At 45.7% G+C, this 19,456-nt stretch overlaps 1 protein-coding gene across 1 annotated transcript in view; it reads left to right on the plus strand.

The window, feature by feature from the left end:
• The window catches only part of snx29 (sorting nexin 29), a 102,699-nt gene extending 86,297 nt beyond the window's left edge, over nucleotides 1-16,402 (plus strand). Inside the window, 2 exon segments of the mRNA XM_048233737.1 lie at nucleotides 9,492-9,631; nucleotides 14,951-16,402. Of these exon segments, the coding sequence (XP_048089694.1) occupies nucleotides 9,492-9,631; nucleotides 14,951-15,080 (270 nt within the window). The 3' untranslated portion in view covers nucleotides 15,081-16,402.
• Nucleotides 16,403-19,456: the final 3,054 nt, after the last annotated feature.

Genomic DNA, 19,456 nt, shown 5'->3' on the forward strand with positions numbered 1-19,456 from the left:
AACTCTGCTAAAGGTCTTATCACAACACAGTACATTGAGGAACTAAACTAGGTTAAAATTTACAGTATGCAATCAAGCAGTATCTCAAAGCTAATTAGAATACTGTTTGGTTGTCAAGTTTAGCATGCTTACTTGCAGCTGCTTATTAGATTACTCATGCAGGGCTCATTTTATTGACTCTGAATGTTTGCAAAATCGATGTAAATGGAAAAGTGTTTTCCAAGACTCAAAAGTGCTTGTTCAAAAAGAAATGCGAACCCGTTATTTGAACTAACTTCGTTATGAATTGCATCCACACATCAGCAGCCTTTTAACTGTGTTAATGTTAATTGCAAGGATTCCCACGAGCGTCTTAAATGACTCTCAAATGGTACTCAATTAGACATACACTAGTGAACTTTATTGAATGCTACCTCTGACTAAGAATGCATTACTTTACACTTGTATAGTCTTTTATTTTGGAATCTTAAGAGCAATAAACATATATTGCAATGTTAAAGAATTCATGTTTTTTCATTCAGATGTGTAAATAAACATGTATAAGTTGCTATTAGGGAATTAATGGGGAGATAATCGATAATCGAACCGAATCGAAATCGAATCGGACTGAAAAAATTAATCGTTAGATTAATCAATGCATCGAAAAAATAATCGCTAGATTAATCGTTTAAAAAATAATCGCTTATCCCAGCCCTACTATGCAGACACACAAACCCATGCACGCAGTCACATGTTTCATTAACTTTCACAGGCTGTCAATTTGAGGAGTTGTGTGTGTGTGTGTGTGTGTTTTGTGTGAATGTGTTGTGGTCCTTCAGGTAATGGTATGGGTTTCTGGGTACAGCTGAGCTCTTTATTGATCTACTGACCTGTGTGTGTTTGTGTGTGTGTGTGTGTGTGTGTGTGTGCATGTGTGTGAATGGCAGGGAGGAAAGAGCACAGAAGTGACTGAACGTGTGTGTGTGTGTGTGTGTGTGTGTGTGTGTGTGTGTGCATGTGTGTGCATGGCAGGGAGGAAAGGGGCATTTATTTTTGTGTGTGTGTGTGTGCACTGAAAGTGTAAACTTGTGTGGGCTTATGTCTTTGTGACCTTAGGCTTACACATGTGTGCAGGGGTTTGCTTTGTGTGTGAGTGAGTGAGACTGTGTGTGTGTGTGTGTGTTGTGTGTGTGTGTGTGTGTGTGTGTGTGTGTGCGCGTGTGTGTGTGCGTGCGTGTGTGCGTGAGTGTGTGTGTGTGTGTAAGGGGGCACTCACTCTAGAGATAATAGTCACGCTCTCCCTTCTGCTGGCAGTTGGCCTGGCTCTTCCTCCAGCCCACTGATGACACCAGTGAGAGAGGGAGGGAGGGGGCCAGGGAGAGTGGGAGAGGAGAGAGAGTGAGACAGAGGTGACGGAAAGAGAGAGACTGAAAAAGACTGAGGGAGAGAAAGAGAGAGAGAGAAGCCCACTGATGACCTGGGGGTGGGGGCTACGAGCGTTCAGTCATTCATGTAAAAAAGGTTCTCCCTACCTAACAAACGACTTCAATCCAGGAAGGTGTGTGTGTGTGTGTGTGTGTGTGTGTGTGTGTTTGTGCGTGTTTGCACATCGCTCGCGCGCATGTGAAATGGTGGGCAGCTGCACAGTTGGCATTGTGTGCCAGGCTAACGTAAGGCACGCGTCGGCAAGTTGGAACCCCCGCCCCCCACACACCCACACACACACACACACACACACACACACAAACTCGCACTCGCACCCCTCCCACGCCATCCTCGTTGTGCGTACACCACTGACATCAGAGCCGTGGTTGAATGAGCAGCCTCTGAGTAGCACTGCTGCCGAGTAGGAGGCCGTGGAGGAAGTCTGGCTCACAGAGCTCGAGTGGGGGCCTCCACCTGTGTCCTCCCGCCTCACACTCCGACTCCAATCTGCCTTCATATGGAGAAGAGCTCTGCTGCACATTTTATTTCGCTGTGGCTTTCTCCCATCCAACTGAACCGTTTCAACACAGAGAAGCTTCACTTGATGCATAGCAAGTGTGGTGTAGAAGTGTATCGCACCTACAGTATACTAATACTGCTGTATTTGGCTAAACATTTGACTCAAAACATCTGAACACAAAGGATCCTCACAGGATACATGGGTACGTATTAAAGGAAACAAAAAAATAGGTGCTACCTAGCTCAAGTTGCTGCAGCCAACAGCTAGAGTTACAAGGCAGCTACAGTACTACACTCTGTGGGCATGGTTTTAAAGGTATACTATGCAGTTTCAGGTATTTTTGGTGACTGTAGAGCTCCCCCTAGAGTTGCAATATATTTTTACTCGGCTGTTGTAAATAGCTTACTATTCGTGGCTTGTACCCCCTGTACACAATGAAAATGCTTTTGTTGTGGAGGCTAACAATTGAGCAAGGTAATGTCGACAAGGTAATGTTTTACGATTCCCGTGAGATGTCTTCGGGCCGACTATTCTTGAAGTTCCATGGCTGGTTCTCTCGTTAGCGACTCGCTATGACTATGCTGTATGGCTATGCTAGGTGAACGATTCCCCTATTACAAGTTATGAACCATCAAATTGGCTTCATAAAGGTTATATTTAGGCGAATCTTGCATAGTGTACTTTTTAAAGCTCTGTGACCCCGAGAAACAGAGATTTATGTAAAATATCGTCGGAATTCTCCTTTAAGTGTAACACACAAGTGTATTGAGTTTGTCTACATTTCCATTTTTAGGACGACCCTCTGAGTTTTGTTGTATTTAATGCTCATTTTCTTGTGTGTATGGGTTTGTCTGTGCGGAACAATAGCCCTGACTATATGCACATCTTGTTTTTTGGTGGCTTTTTGTTACAGGTCGAACAATCGACGGTTTATGACTCATTAGGGAGGAGAAATGCTCTCCGTGTCTATAAGTAATCACTGCCAGTAATAATGGCTGTTGTAATTGAACAAGGCCTCTCCCATTATCGTGCATTAAAAGCTATTTCGGAACACGCCGCGTCAAAGCCAATACATTCAGACTTCAGTCAGAGGCTGAGATGTCTAATTTAAGGAGCGTCTCTTTCCCCTGTCTCTTTGTCTTTGCTTAACACGCCATCACTCACCCAACGCTTATAAGCTCACAGAGTTCAAAGAAGATCTCATTGTTGCCATAGATGATCAGCTACATTAACTCCATGCCGTTGATAAAAGCTTACTCGATCGACGTACATGTTTTTAGTGCATGCTTCGGAAAAACACAATTTTTGTGATATGTTTTATCCTTAATGTTTTTTTATGATCACGAACTCTAAAACACTGTCATAAAGGACTGTGTATAAATAGAAAACACTGCAGTGCGAGATTCTCTCTCTGTGATCAGATTTAGAGATTAAGATTCACTGTAGGGAACGGACCCCCTGGAAGGTTTGAATCCTTGTGAAAACTTTCAATCACTTTAAACGGCTCTGCTGCACTTAAGAAACTGTGGTCTCTAGGGCATGGGTATGTAGCAACTTAACCGGTAGTTATTCGGACAGGATGTGTGTGTGTGCACGTACCAGACAGCTGCGATGTACAGATGGAGGCTTAGCGACGCTACTTTTGCCGAAGCGCAGACACACACTAAGCGGATTCCTTAAGGGCCTCTTTCAGACGCGTCTTGCGACAGCATTTAAAGATGGCCGCCGGGCAGAACGATAAAATGTTTTGCCCGGAGAGTCTCGCGAGCGGCCTTCCCTGCAGACCCGTCGCCGAGTCTTCGGCTGTGATTTGTTCTCGGGCCGCTTGTTGTCCCCCCCCCCCCCCCAACCCCCTGTGTCTCACCCACAAAGCAGAGCCTGCCTTCCACCTGTCAGTCTGATGCGTGTGAACTCACTAAACAACCAGCCCCAACCCCCCCCCCCCCCTCCAGACACACACGCACACACTTACACACCTCCACCTCCCCTTTTGCTGTCCAGCCTCTGAAGCCCATCTCTCACCTCCTCCAAGGCTTCTCTCTGTAATCCACAAGGCAAATTTAAGGCTTTTCACACCTTCACTGTGATATTGCTGCATTGTCATCTCTTGGCTTCACACATTGGTACCTAAATTGTTTTTTTCCCTTCTTTTCCCTTGTGGTGGATGTGTGCATTGGCAGCTTTGCTCGTCTGGTACATTATCAAGGTGTTTGGATACGTAATCGTTTGTATGTCTTGCCTGAATTACGGCCTCAGAGAAGTCACTCTTGGGGATATTGACTTGATTGGTGAACTTTGCAATCAGGGGTTGAGAAGGAAAGGGCTTGCTGCTTCAGTCAGCAGCTGTGGCCACCTCACCTGCGTCAGCCACGGGACGAGCTGATTGAGTCGTGCGTCATCACTCTCAAGTACAATACGAGTCGACAGGCCGTGGGTCCGTGCGTGCTGCTGCCACCACCGTGCAGCTCCGAGGACGCATGAGGCTGAACTGTGCCCCTTGCTTTGCATTAAAAATGCCCCCCCCAACACACACACACACACACACACACACACACACACACACACACACCAATACAGACAGGCAGACAGAGAAATAGACACACACGCTCAGATATCCACAGTGCCCAGTGGCCCTAACTCTACACACACACACAAACATAAACATGTACATCCTCATGGGTGGACAAGAGTACTATTGTACTCTTTTCCACCCATGAGGATATGAAGTGCATGTACACGATGTACATGCTGCCCCTGAACACAGTGTGCACATGTGTTGTACAGTACATGCATAGCTAATGTCTCTTAGCATGAAGAACAATGGTCTGTTTATCCCCCTCGCTCCCCCATGTCAGTAGTCCGAGGCCAGGCGCAGGTGATTGTTTATGCACCGCTCGGATGTACTGCGCCACCGTTTCCCCTCGTTGGGCCGGACTGGGCTGGATGCCGTGCCAGTGTAATTACCCACTAATGCACTCGACACCGCCTATATCCGGCCGTGCCACCATGCCACCTATACTGTACATACGTGCCCTACTAGAAAGCCGTGTGGCCAACATGCATGTGCACGTGCTGACAACATAAATGCATTTATACGAAAATTCATTTTTAATGTGCAAACCCATTAGTGGTTTAATTCAAGGTGCTGGACTGGCATTTAGAGTCTTGTTGCCTCAGGATGTACAAAGCCGACATAATGCAGCGGAATTATTACGAGGGGATGGAATGGCTGAGATCTTATAGTTTCAGGGGAGCAATGCATCTCCTCAGCATGTCTTTCAAATAGAACATTCTGTATACGTAAGTGCACAGTGGTGTCCTTCTGCTTGTCATTGCAAGGAAGAAATTGGTTTGGAAATTGGCTTTCCAGAGACACAATCAAAGTCACTCATCTTTTCAAAGGTTTGCAACCGTTTTTTTTTCCGCTTCCAGCCGTTGCTTGGTGTTCTCCTGAGGCTGCACACGCTGAGGTAATGTGACGTGCAGCCAAAATGTGACATTGACTTTGACCTTAACCAGCCGGGAAAAGAAAAGCTCATCCTGTAGAACACCATAAGCCTCAAATCTACCATCTACAATGGCACGTAACTGCTGTGACCACTCAGTTACGCTTCTAATGGAGCCCAGCACACATACACAAACACACACACACACACACACACACACACATACCCATAAACCACCTGTGTGGGCTTCGCCCTACTTTTTGCCTCTTCCACTTCCCATCACGCTTCTGCCCGGTGACCTTTCCTATCTCGGTGAGTGATTGTAACTGGCATCGCTTCCATGTGGATCCATCTGCCCTGTCCACACCAGCCCTCACCCATTTTGGGCAGGAGGCGACCTGACTACCTCTGCACCCATTAGGGTCAATGTCAGCCAGTCTACCGCATATGCATTTCTGTCTCTATCTTCTTGCGCACATACATATTAGCCTCAGATTTTGCATATCTCATGCTTTATTTGAATGCACGGTATGTGTATATGCCATTGCATCCATGTGCATTCTATGCATATGAGTACATATACATTGTCTTGACATCATGGCTACGTACATAGCTGTATATACATACAGATGTCCAGCTGTGGCGTCTGGCATGACTTCTGCTTGGCTGGGCTGGGTCTGGATTCGCTGACTGCGGTGAAGGCTGCTCTGACAGCCCTGGGTAGACAGAGGGCGAGCCGAGCGGAGCCGAGCGGAGGGAAAGCAGGTCAGGGAGGAGGGCCGTCTCTCTGTGTGCCTCGTGTTCAGTGCTTCCTCACTGCTCCTTTGGGCTTTCCTCTCCTCCTCCTCCATCTCCTCCACCTCAAACACACACCGTCTCTCTCTCTCTCCCTCTATTTTTCTCTCTCTCTCCCTTTCTCTTTCTCTCTCTCTCTCTCTGTCTCTCTCTCTCTCCCTCTCTCTCTCTCCCTCTCTCTCTCTCTGTCTCTCTCTCCTCTCTTTCTCTCTTTCCCTCTCTCTCTCCCTCTTTTTCTCTCCCTCCTCTCTCTCTCTCCTCCTTCTCTCTCCCTCTCTCTCATACACTTGTACACAAACTAACTCTCTTCTTCTCTGTCTCTGTTTCTTCCTCTCCCCTTGTTTGGTCATGCGGAGGGAGGGAGGTGGGGGTGTTGGGGGTGTTGGGGTGAGCTGGCTCAGGTTGAGAGGTGTGTTCTTTGAGACGGGTGCAGCTGGCACGCTAGTGGTGGCATTGGCTCGGGCCGGTCGTCTGGCAAGGCCCCGCACACCCGCTCGGGGAACAGGAGCCGGTCCAGAGGCGAGAGGCTGCGACTGAGCTGGAGCCCAGCAGGAAGATGTGCTGATTGTTTTCCCTCCAGTTCTTCCCCTCCACAGCACACCACACACACTTACCCAAAAATACAGTACACAGACAGACACACACAGACATCCCATTTGACACATCACATTGGCACATCTCTGTCTCCCACATCTTCTTATCTCTCTGTCTGTTTCCTAACTGCTGGAGATCACACAGCTCTGTGGTGTTAGTGTCTGCCTTTGTGTGTGTGTGCGTGTGTGTGCCTGTGTGTCTGTGTGTGTGTGTGTGTGTGTTTGTGTTTTTTTAGCGCCGGGCGGCCTGCAGGATCTGTTGACGGCGTTTTGTTGGCACAGGGCCGCATCTTCTTACATGTCCAAACGGAGGCGCAACATGATCTCAAAACAGGTACATTACGGAACGAGCGGTGATGTGTATTTAAATTAATTACGTATGTAAATGAAGATTTGCCAGGGACTAGATGCATCTTCTCCACAGTAACAGTTTCGCGCGGGGAGAGAGAGAGCGACAGAGCGACAGAGCGAGACTTGTATCCGTTCCAACCCCTTTTGCAACTCCTAGTCTAGCTAATTAGCCCGCTAAACGTGGTTCAAGACACCACCCACAGCAATTAGCCACAGAGCACAGGGGCCACTGAGCACGTGTGTGCCGGTGACAGACTTTGGCAAAGCTGCTCTTTCAAGCCCTTCACCACCCTGGCAAAATTATTCATTCCATGCAAGTTTTTAACCCCCCTCTTCCTTTAAATTCCAATTTCATGCTCGGAGACCAAACAACAAGAACCCCCAGCATCCATCTTTTCCTCTACAGTGCCTTCAGTCATCTCAATGGGTGGTTGTATACATACTCCTATATGGTATGGTGGGTAATGCTGCTGTAATGAAACTTGAGAGATATTATTGTGGGTGCTAACCCTGTTAAGGCGTCTGATTTATGGTGTATGTCATGAGGGCTTAAGCTCCTTAGCGCCAACCCCAGGATCTTCAGCTGCATTGTACATGGGCTTGGGAGACAAACCATTAAATTAGGCCTGGCAAGCACATCCCTCACGAGGGAAACGACTGTGACAGCTGCGATCTCCCTCAAATATCCCATACCATAATCAACTTCTCTGCCTATTTTCACATACCCCCCACACACACTCTCTCTCTCTCTCTCTCTCTCTCTCTCTCTCTCTCTCTCTCTCTCTTCTCTTTCTCTCTCTGTCTCACTCTCTCTCTCTCATACACACACACACACACAGTGCACACTGGGATGAGATCACCTCAGGAGTTTTCCAGTGCCAAGGGATCACATGTGGCGACAGATGCTTAAGTGGCGCGCACACACACACACATTCGCATGCACTTAGAGACACAGGCCTCAATGATGACTGAGCACACACACGCACACGCATGCACGCACACACACAGACAGTGATTATGGTGCTGGGGAGGGAGCGTTTACGTGCCACTGGAATGAGAGACGTGTGTATTTAGAGTGACAGGATTTGGCAAAGCAAGTCGCCACTGTGAGCCAAACCAGCCAATCAGAGGCAGTTAATCAGCCATCAGGGCAGATTTACAACTGACCTTCTTGCGCTCTCTCTCTCTCTCTCTCTCTCAATCTCTTTTCTCTCTCTCTCCTCTCTTTTCTCTCTCTCTCCTCTCTTTCTCTCTGTCGCTTCCTGTCATCCCTTTATCTCTCATGAATTGTCCCAGTCTTTCTCCTTCTCCCTCCTCTTGTGTTGCCATAAAGCCACTAGGCTCCTTTTTCTCTCCATCTCTCTGTCTCTCTACCTATAGTATTTATACACATCAATCTGTCTATTTTTACTCCGTAAATAGGGTAGCCAAACAGTGATGGAGCTCTTAGTTAAGCCCCACTATTACCTCTCTCTTGCGTACCCCCATCACTCCATCTCTCTTTCTCTCGGTCTCTCTCTGTCTGTCTATCCATCTTATCTATCAGCCAGTCTATCTCCGCTTCGTGATAAGAAACGGCACAGCCAAACACTGAGGGCACTTAGTTAAGCCAGACCACTACCTCCCTCTCTCCTCCATCACTCTCCCTTTCTCCTTCTCTCGCCTCCGTCACTCTATCCCTCTCTTTCTCTTTCACTCTTCTCCTTTCAGTGGGACTCAATTTGGTGATCTCTATCACCTAGTGACAGCCCCCCCCCCTTGCCATTGGGGATTGTGTGTGTGTGTGTGTGTGTGTGTGTGTGACTGCTGCTCATGGTCTTGATTGACAAACCTGGTGCTGTATTGCCCTAGTACACACCAATCTGACACACAGAGTGATTTGTGTCCACACAGTACAACATCTACTACCTTGATTGCTGCATGCCGCCTTAAAAAAAGAGGGTGAAGAAAATGTGTGCTTGGCACAATAGTTTTGATGGATGTTGTCTGTGTCCAATGGGGAAAAAAAAATTAAAAGTAGCGGGACTGCACTCGCAGACGATTTATTGTGTTGACTATGCTGCACGGAGCTTCTTTTCCATTCTTTACCATTTGTCAGCCCGCTCGGAGGAAGACAGCAACTATTTTATACCCGCCATTAGATGGAGTGTATTCATCTCCCATATTGGGCCTTGAATTTTTTACCCCGTAATATTTTAGCATTTCATGTGATATGAAAGTAATAGTTCACCGCCGCACCAACCGGTTCACCCAGTGTAGAGATAGAGCTATAAATATCTGATGGCTGTTTTTATAATCAGTAATGTGGATAGTTCTGTTTGGGTGTATAAATGGTGGTGTCCTGTGTGTGTGTGTGTGTGTGTGTGTGTGTGTGGCCTCCAGGATGCCAAGTTTGTGGAGGAGCGGAGGAAGCAGCTGCAAACGTACCTGCGCATGGTGATGAACAAACTGGTGCAGACACTGCCGGAGTTCATGGCCCAGCCCACCAAGGAGGCACTGCTGAGGCTGCTGCCATTCTGCCAGTGAGTGTACACACACACACACACACACACACACACACACACACACACACACACACACACACACACAAATGTGTACACACACACACACACGTATACAAATGTGTGCACACACACATGCACACACACACACAAACACGTGCACACACATGCACACACATATGCACATACTCTCTCTCTCACACACACACACACACACACACGCACACTTTCTCTCTCTTTCACACACAGACACACGTACACACATGCACACTCTCTCTCTCTCTCTTACACACATGCACACTCTCTCTCTCTCTCACACACATACACACTCTCTCACACACACACACACACACACACACACACACACACACACACTCTCTCTCACACACACACAAACACACACACTCTCTCACTCACACACACACACACACACACACACAGGTCTACAGAGGCATACACAGACCTACTATACACCCACCCACACAGAGATTCCCACATGCATGCACACTCATAAACACAAACACACAAATGTATACACTCAGTCACATGATATACCACATACACTCACACACACGCTCACATCACACCACAAATTACATAGAAATTAATGCACACATTTACACACACCCATACGTACACTGAGATCGCACCATGTAAACACACTCTCATAACGACACACACACACACACACACTGAAACCAAATACACACACTTACTGGATATCACACCACATGGGCACATATTCTCTCACAGATGCACACACTTCCACATCACAGACTTGATAATATACACACCAGCCTTCCTATTTAGCACACCACACATACAGTAAAACAGCCGGATTTGATAACCAATTCTAGTCTATAGCAAGGCTACATTCTCAGTCGCAGCTTACCTCGAATGGAACAGCAATCAATTATGACACATAACGACCAAAGAGGAGCACGTCTCAGAGATAACTCATTACGTTTTCCGTGCAACGCACCTCAAGAGTAATATGATATGAAACACAACACAGCACTTAACAGCATATCTGAGAACATCACAAAGCACCTAAGTTATGTAATTATGGAAATCGAAAGACAGGTATTTAAAATTCATAGATTCACATTTATTCCATCTAATCCAGAGACTCTCACAGAGGATTAGCAGAGGACTCGACAAAATCAACTCAGCAGAGAAATCAGCTCCGATCTTGCAGCAGAACTGAACGTGGCTGCCACACTACCCTCCAGTACACAGCACAGCCTCCATATGGAGGAACGTGGCGACAGCAGCCATGCGACTCGAGCTCAAACACGCTCCAACGTAGCGCCAACATTAAACCAAACACGGACCTAAAACACACTCACACACCACACACACCCTGGCCAAGCAAGACGTTGCAAGACGTGCTGTGGTGTGGCTTTTGGTGTTTTGATCAGAGTCTTCTCTCCCGGTTCTGTTCTTTACCAGCAAAAAGACATGCATTAGGGAATAACACTTTAAAAGACGGAAAAGCACTCTCGTTCTTCACATCAAATTAAATTAAAATTGAAGTCCTTGGCGCAGCCCCGTCGGAGCTAATAGATTCCTTGTTGGCCGAGACCTGGGGGATGATTTGTACACTCAAACAGATGAGCCTGTGATTAGCTCTCCTGTCATCTGGAAGAAGAGGGTCCAGTTGGACACAGCGCTGGTGTGCCAGTGTAATTAGGTAGGGGAGTTTTACAGTGAAATATCGGGGTGTCAGTCTCTGTTCAGGAGATCAGAAAAAAGAAACGGTTTGCCAGGAGGGGTGGTCCTGCTGTGAACTAAAACACACACACACACACAATCTCACACAGACACGTATGCACACACACACCTACACTCATCCACACATACACACACACTCTCTCACACACACACATACACACACACACACAGACACACATATAATCACACACGTACGCAAGTGACCTACAAACACAGCCGTGTCTTTGAGGGTGTGTTGCCATGAGCCATAGAGGACGAGCGAGGCCTCTTCATTTTATTCATTCTTCATGGCTTCATTAAGGCTTGCGCATTCTCTTTGACTTTCTTTTTACCTGGGTGTCCATTTGAACTGACAGTCTTACATTTTTATAAAGTAACCTACTTCTGTAGGCACATGTTCTTTTGAAAGAGCGGGCAGTAATAACACCGGGCATTTTTTTTTTTCTCAGCGCAATCTATTGCTTCATCCATGACTGGCACTGCGTACGTAACGTCTCTTTCGCTCTTTCTCTCTCTCTCTCTTTCTTTCTCACCCTCTCTGCCTCCTTTTCAAGCCTTGCCAAAGTCTTTCAGGCGGGATGCGAATGTCTTCTCTGGGTTATGTAACATGTCTGTGTGTTAGCCCACGACGGCTACTAAAGAATGTTTGTAGACATCAGGGGTCAGGTCCATCACTGTATGAACAGCAAGAGAGAGTGTGTATGTGTGTGTATCTGGTGTGTGGGTGTTCATGTGTGTGATTGCTTTATTGTTGTGTGTGTGTGTGTGTTTGGGCCAGGGTTGGGAAGGGACAAAGAAAGAAAAGGGAGATGAATAACTGGATCGTTACCTGCAGCTGTTTGGCCCCCCTGCGGCACTGACGTGATTGAAGGCCTCGGAGCAGTGAACCTTTCAGACTGCTGTAGATGACAGAATGACCAGATCTTTCCCCATCCCTCCCTCCCTCTCTCCCTCCCTCCCTCCCTCTCCCTCCTGTTTCTTTGAGCCTTCCATTTTTGTCTCCACTTCCAATCTTCTCTCTCTCTCTCTCTCTCTTTCTATCTCTCTACCCCCCTCCTTTATCTGATGGCAGTCAGACCTGCAAAATGCGCTATTCCTCTAAGAAAACTCGCATCTGTTCCTCACTGATGACTAAGGCAGGATTCGGATCGTGATTCTGCAGGGCTGATAAAGGCCGATAAAAATCATGTCATCCACCTCACAGAGTCGACGCCCCCCACATCCCTTCGATAGGCTGTTGTAACCTTGTCGTGTTGTTTCTGATGGCAATAATGAAGGCTCCCGTCGATCGTGCCACCAGCTAATCTTGCCTAATTGTGCCTGCAGATGTGATCGATAGCCACGACCGGTCAATAAATATGTGTAATGGCGGCGAGATGCAGGCATTTAGTCATCATCCTCGGGACAGCGGTTATGTCTCGTTCCACTGATGACTCCAGCTCATGCTAGTGGAATTACGTAAAGCTAATTACCTGAGTTACTCCTCTGGCCTGTTGAGAAGCTACACACACATTCTGTACAGCTGCGATCGATAGTGATTCCATCCAGACGTGACATGGTGTTAATAGTGCTCACCAGAGCCTGGAGTGACCTGGTCCTTGACCTCTCCACTCAAGGGCACCTCCTGGCTTTCTCTTGTTGTAGGCCAGTGCGTTTCATTTTCTTTCGAGTATTTCTATGGAATGTGCTTCAGCTTGTAAGGCCTGGCATTCCCCTTGTGGTTACAGGTTCCCCTCCTTTTCAGTGTGAATAGAGCACACCTAAGTTTGAGGGTCAGGCTTGGGAAGAGCCTCCAGCCAGATTGAGTGGAACAGGGATTGCGTCCATCTGATGGCAGGTCACAAAAAGGGTCGTTCATTCTCCAGACACCTTCTGCTTTATGAATAATGCATTTTTGATTTCTGTTGGATGTTGGATAGACCGAAACAAATCTGTTCAAATCATTAAATCAGGTTCAGTGTTCAGCTGTCAATGCTGCTGCTGCTGTTGATTTGATTGGGAAAGAGTGGCAAAGAAACCACAGTGTATACTGAATGGATGACAATTTTTTACACTTTAATTAACACTGGTGTACTCAATGCACCTAGTGAGTTGAGTTTAGTATGATATGGAACTAGATGCACAGTGCTGAGAACTTGGGAACTCACAAACACGGTAATTTGGATATGCATTATTGATTTTGTCATGTCTAATGGTGACTGTGGAGATTGATTCTGATCCTCCCACCTCTCCGAGTGCCACATGCCACCGTTTACTTTACCGCGCTCAGGAAATACGCCATTTTACATTATTGCCTCATTTTTCTTTACACACCACAAAGAAAACCGCCTTCAGCGCCCGTTGTGTATTAGATCCTCTGAAGTGCCGAGATCACTCATCGTTTTACTCGTTCTCTTCTATTCCAGGCTCTTCCCTTATTTCTAAATAGGTTCTGTGCACAAATCTCCCCCCATTATATTATCTGGGAGTCCCCCCCCCCTCTAGCCTCAGGAGCCTCAGGCATTCTGGTATCTTTTGTTAAAGCTGCGGTGCAGTTTGATCTGAATACCGTAATCACTATTTAAGGTCGCCATGGCTTCACGCTCACGTGTTAAGTGGGCTGTGATTGCTCAGTAAGCTACTGTATAAACACATACTGTTAAATTGTATGTCTCTCAATAAGTTGGAACAGCAGGGGTTCTGGCCTCTGTCAGATCAGTAATAGAAGACACTTGCATAGTTAATGACACAGTCGCACTTACACTCTGTCTGTCGTGGTACATGCAGATGAGTTTAGACAGAATTTAATAGAGTAAGAAAACTTTTTTTTTTGTAATTCCCAAATGAATTGGAATGAAGTGGAATCAAAGCTAGTTGGATGTGTTCGCCATACAAAGTGGTGTAGCAGTGGCAGCGTCCCTTTGTGTGTCTGTGTGTGTAAATGAGTGTGGATGATCTAATGCAGTGGAGCTCAGCTGTTTGCTCTGGCGCTGTGACCCCCAATCTCTCGCCCCGGCGATCCCCGCAGCAGCGTAGACCCCTGGGGCCACAGGCTTCTGTGCCTGACACCAACACATTGGCTCCACACACACACACACACACACACACACACACACACACACACTCACAGATGCACACACTCCACTTCACCCTATCTCTCACACTCACTGCACTCCAGTCCCATTCATCACATGCGAGCTCTTCATCAGCAACTCTAGAGGGCATACGTTAATATGATGAAGACAAGTAAGCAACAGAAACACAAGAACAACACACAAAAAACGTTATGGAGTATTAGAATCTGTTAACCTCAGGGGCAAATATGCATGTACGTATTCAAGTGCTCTATGTGCATATATGCATGTGTGTGTCTGCATTCACACACACATACACACACACACACATACACACATACACACACACAATTACAGGAGTTGTCATATTTATGTGAAAGAGGACACACTTTTCATTAGAAAGTCCTACATTTACATAAGCCACTTGATATGTGTATTTGAGAAGACGTCAGGTTAAAAATTAAAGTACAGATTGTGTGTGTCTGTGAGTATGCATGGGTGTGTGCGTGTGATTTTGTGGGCATCCCATAATCTCATTTACCTCTCGTTGCAGGGATACCCCGAAGTCGACCGACAGCGGGTCCAAGACGGCTCGCTCCAAAGCCTCGTCACGCTTCCCTCGACTGGGACGCAACCAGAACCGGGAGTCCCGCAACCCGGAGCCCCAGAGCGGTGACCTCTAAACCCCTCTGCCACAGGAGGTCAACTCTGGGTCTGACTGCCGCTGAACTCTCACCTTTGACCTCTGGTTCACAAACTTATAAGACTTGTGTCGAAGCAGGGAAAGGAACTTCACATTCTTAACATGGAACCTTCTCAGATGGTTCTGAACTGGCAGTGTTTGCCTCCTTTTCTATCTTGGATGTATACAAACTTACACACGCACACGATGCTCACAAACACACACACACACACACACGCTCATAACACAGACACACACATTTAAAGGCGTATTGTACATTCTATCACGTGGATACTAGCTGGGTCTAGAACTGCCATCAAAAATGGAGGTTTTACTTCTTTTTTAAGTTTTGTGGTGGAAACTTATCAGTTATGGTGCCTAGTCATTTTTTACAGCCAATGTTTAGCTTTCTTTGTTGAGAAAGGGGAAAGGGCAGAGCAGTATCCATTTTACTGTACCAGACTAACCTTATCTTATCTCAATCATGACCGCGGCTTACGCCCCATTCTGCATTCTCAACGACCAAGGCCGAGGACATTCATCTTTTTTAAAACATGTTATCCAACCACACGGCATGTTCAGCATAGTAAACCAAGAATCATTACTCAGTCGTGTCTACAGACCATGTCCGAGGGGAGATGAAAACTCACATACTGCACATACTGCCTGCGCTCTATACAGATCATTATGATTGTTTAAATATATGTAAACGAAAACAATATATTGGACAGACAGGACCTAATTCATTGTATGTGAATGTCAGCCATTGGAAAACACTTGAACATACTGGAAAAAAAGTGCAGTTTGTGTGCATTGCCACTGAGTTGTTAAACAAAAAAAAGACATTTTTTGAGGCAAGTGGTTCATTACTAGAGGATGATGGATATGGAGACTGGGGTCCTTGGAGCCAGTTGCTGTGTGAATGAGAGTGCTGTTATCAGATCATGCTTCTATTCACATGGTAAAGGCAAAAGAAAGCCCAGAATTGACTGCAGTTCACTTCTTGCAATGTGAAATGCATTTGGACTACAAGGAGCCACTGGAGGCTAAGTGGAGCTGAGGCTGGGCATTGCGGTGAGCCCTGTAGGGGCTCTCATACACCATCAATAGAGGAAGCTGCTTGAAACATCACTCCACTGGCCCGACTCCATCTCAGCCTCAGTTTCAAGCACAACATCCGTATCTGAAGGGAACTCGACCAAAGCCCATTTCCAATCGCTCTCTCTCTCTTTATGACAAGTGGCACCACTTTACTGTTGCTCTCTACATAACCTTGTTATGAGAAATAAAGGGACAGTCATATGCCATGCTTTAGAGACATCAGCCAGTCTCTTACAGGCCTGTTCCATGGGTTTTGGGAGATGGGGGTCTGATTGACTGTCTCTCATTACTCAGCATCCCTCTCTCTCCCTGACTCCCTCTCTCTATCTCTTTATATCTATCTCTCTCTCTCTTTCTCTCTCTATCTATGTCTTTCTCTCTCAGCCTCTTATTACAGTGTCACCAGTGTCACCACTCATATTCTACCACTATAAATGCCAGACAGGGGAGAGAGCCAGAAACACTTACCTTATGTCTGGTCTCAGGCACTGTGGTCCAGCTCTAATGGCTCAACAACAACTTGTCCCCTCTACTCCCCATAATCTGTCCTGTTGTATGTTGACACTGGTGCTCAGGTAAGATGGGAGAGAATGCAAGGACACCATCTTGGGACTCTTCAGACTGAGACTGAGGCTGTGAGCGAGCACTTCCCAGGTAGCCAGCCTGCGCAATCGCAGGTGACAGCTGTCCTTGCCTTGGCATGACAGCCTGCCTTAATAGAACAGATCAATAAAGATAGGCAATTGAAAACCTCCAGTGTTGAGTTCAGTACATTTGTGATGCATTCTCCGACAGCCATGACCTTGAACTGCGCTGGAAATTTTATTTTGGATTTTATTACAGTAAATATGCAGCAATTTTCAACTCTGCATAATGAAGAAGCAACAGAGACTTGTTACAGTAGCCTGTAACCTACCTACTGTACCTCTACTCTGCTCAAGGTGAGGGGAGTCATTACAAGAGCTTTGTTGTGTCACATTAGTCAAGTTGTCTATCAGAATATGCAGGGATTACATTTACACTCCTTATTTGCATACAGATTTTAAGAGAACAAAAGCACTGCAATGGAGACTATTACCTTATAAATGTTTCAGATAATATGATCTCTTTTAATATTTAGCATTTGGCCTCATTTATATATATGTTTTTCTTTTAATTGGATTAGACACATTTTTGTCACCTTAGATAAACTATTTTGGTATTTTAGCAGGACTCTTTGTTTACCTTTCACCTCCCTAGCCAAAAGCCTAAACATGTAAACTAATGGTCTGGTTCTTAAAAAAATAATCCTCCCTGTGTGGTTGACAAATCACATTGTTAATCCATGTAGCCCGTGGCACATTACCGTTTGTAATCGTGAGAGCTCCATCAAAATACTGCTTATTCGCTCGCTGGCAAACGGCCAAAGCAAGCCTGGGTGGAATGACTTCATTGGGCACCTCCAGGTCTACACACACCGGAATACGGCAAGCTTCCGCTCAGAATAGGATGAACGATCTTGTCAGTGTTTCGCTGGAGGTTTGGTCACAGTTGAGCGAGCCCGGGACAAACCACTCCCGCAAGTATGTCTACTAGGATCACCGAGACAATCTGTCAACGCCATATTTAACATGGCGTTGAATTTCCATTCTACCCGTCACTGAGACCTCAGAAAGTTGTCTCATTATTAACTAATAGCTTAGCTGTTTTCGGGTCTCAAAACACTTGCCATGGATGTAAACAGACGGCAGATTCCTGTTCATTATCGCCATGTATTTTCGTTCGTTTTCGTGTTTAGTTTTGTAAAGCCACATGCGATAACCTTGGTTAAGGCAAGGGTGTAGTAGGCCTATAGCCCAAGTAAGCAAGTGTAGTCTACAACACACACAGCATCAAAATGCCTTATAGGCTATTGCATAAAGGCTAGCAACAGGTTGATTATACATTTATATTTCTTACATATCAAGCTTTAAATTAACAGTGATGAGATGTGTGCAAGTGAACACTGCTTAAGCCAGTGACCTAGGCTGGCTGTTAAAGGTGAAAAGGAGGATTGCCAACAAGAGTTTGGTTCCAGAACGCTATACCTCCATTTTTAAAAACATTAAAGGTTAAAAAGTCATGTTATTTAATTTCAGGTAATATCAATGAAATTACAGTTGTGTTGTTTTCATTGAGTAAATCAAATAACAATAGGATACCCAATTACAGTTCAACTGAAATTTCTTGGAAAACCAAATGTAAAAGATTTATGAAAATGGAGGATAGTGTTATGGAACCTAACTTTTCATATAGTCTAGGATTAAAAACATGACCATTCAGTCCTATAAACCCCAGTACTACAATCCCATGTTCCTGCTCGCCACAGGTGTTTTAGACACAGCTTCTTCCATGTCTCTGAGGCCCTGTTTGCACTACGAAAGAACGCATGTATTTTCATGCGGTTTGGCCTTTCATTTACACGAAAACGAAGGTTTTATCATTGGCTGTTAATGACTGTTTATCACTTTTATCACTGTTTATTATTGTTTATTATTTCTGAAAATTCTGGCCAAAGTGGAGATTTGGGAAAACAACGGTTTCACATTAGCATGTAAACAGGGGTAAACGGCATTTTTGCATTATGAGGTGACCCTCGTTTGTTTGATATCTCTGATTTTAGCATCGGTGTAAACAGAATTAATTTTAAAACAAAGGAGGGGAAATATCCATTTTTCAGAATACCCTGCTACGTATACAGTAAATGTGATCTGAACACCTGATAGATACATAAAGATGATCATAAAAGACCATGCTGACATTCCAAAACTTTATGCTAAATATGTTCTAAAAAAAATAAAACAGCGAAAGAGGTTCACTAACAAAAGTTGGAACACTGAAAGAAAACCTAATTCAATTCCAAACTGCATGAGAGGATACAGCCGACAGGTTTGTAAATACAACTTGTGGTTTGCCTAAACAGCTGAGGAAACCTTGGCAGATTTGGGATGGTAATTTGTGGTTCCTGGGGGATCATCTGTTCCCTTGGCTTCGTGTGTGTCAGAGATGAAGAGCTCGGAGGAGAGCAGCTACATAACCACCTGTAGCACTAGAAACAGTCTCTGTGTGCCACAGTCGTTTAATATTTCACCTGTTATCTAAACGAACATAAACATTCCCATCTGCTGATTATATCATAGCCTATCAACATCATCTTAGCCAATTTTATCTGGGAAGTGTATTGAGAAGCAGAACTCTGGTATGGGGAGAGGGGAGAATGGGATTGACTCCAAATTGACCTGGAGGTAGAAAGTAGAA

This window comes from Alosa alosa, chromosome 22 (assembly GCF_017589495.1).
Source record: "Alosa alosa isolate M-15738 ecotype Scorff River chromosome 22, AALO_Geno_1.1, whole genome shotgun sequence".
NCBI classification, from domain to species: domain Eukaryota; kingdom Metazoa; phylum Chordata; class Actinopteri; order Clupeiformes; family Clupeidae; genus Alosa; species Alosa alosa.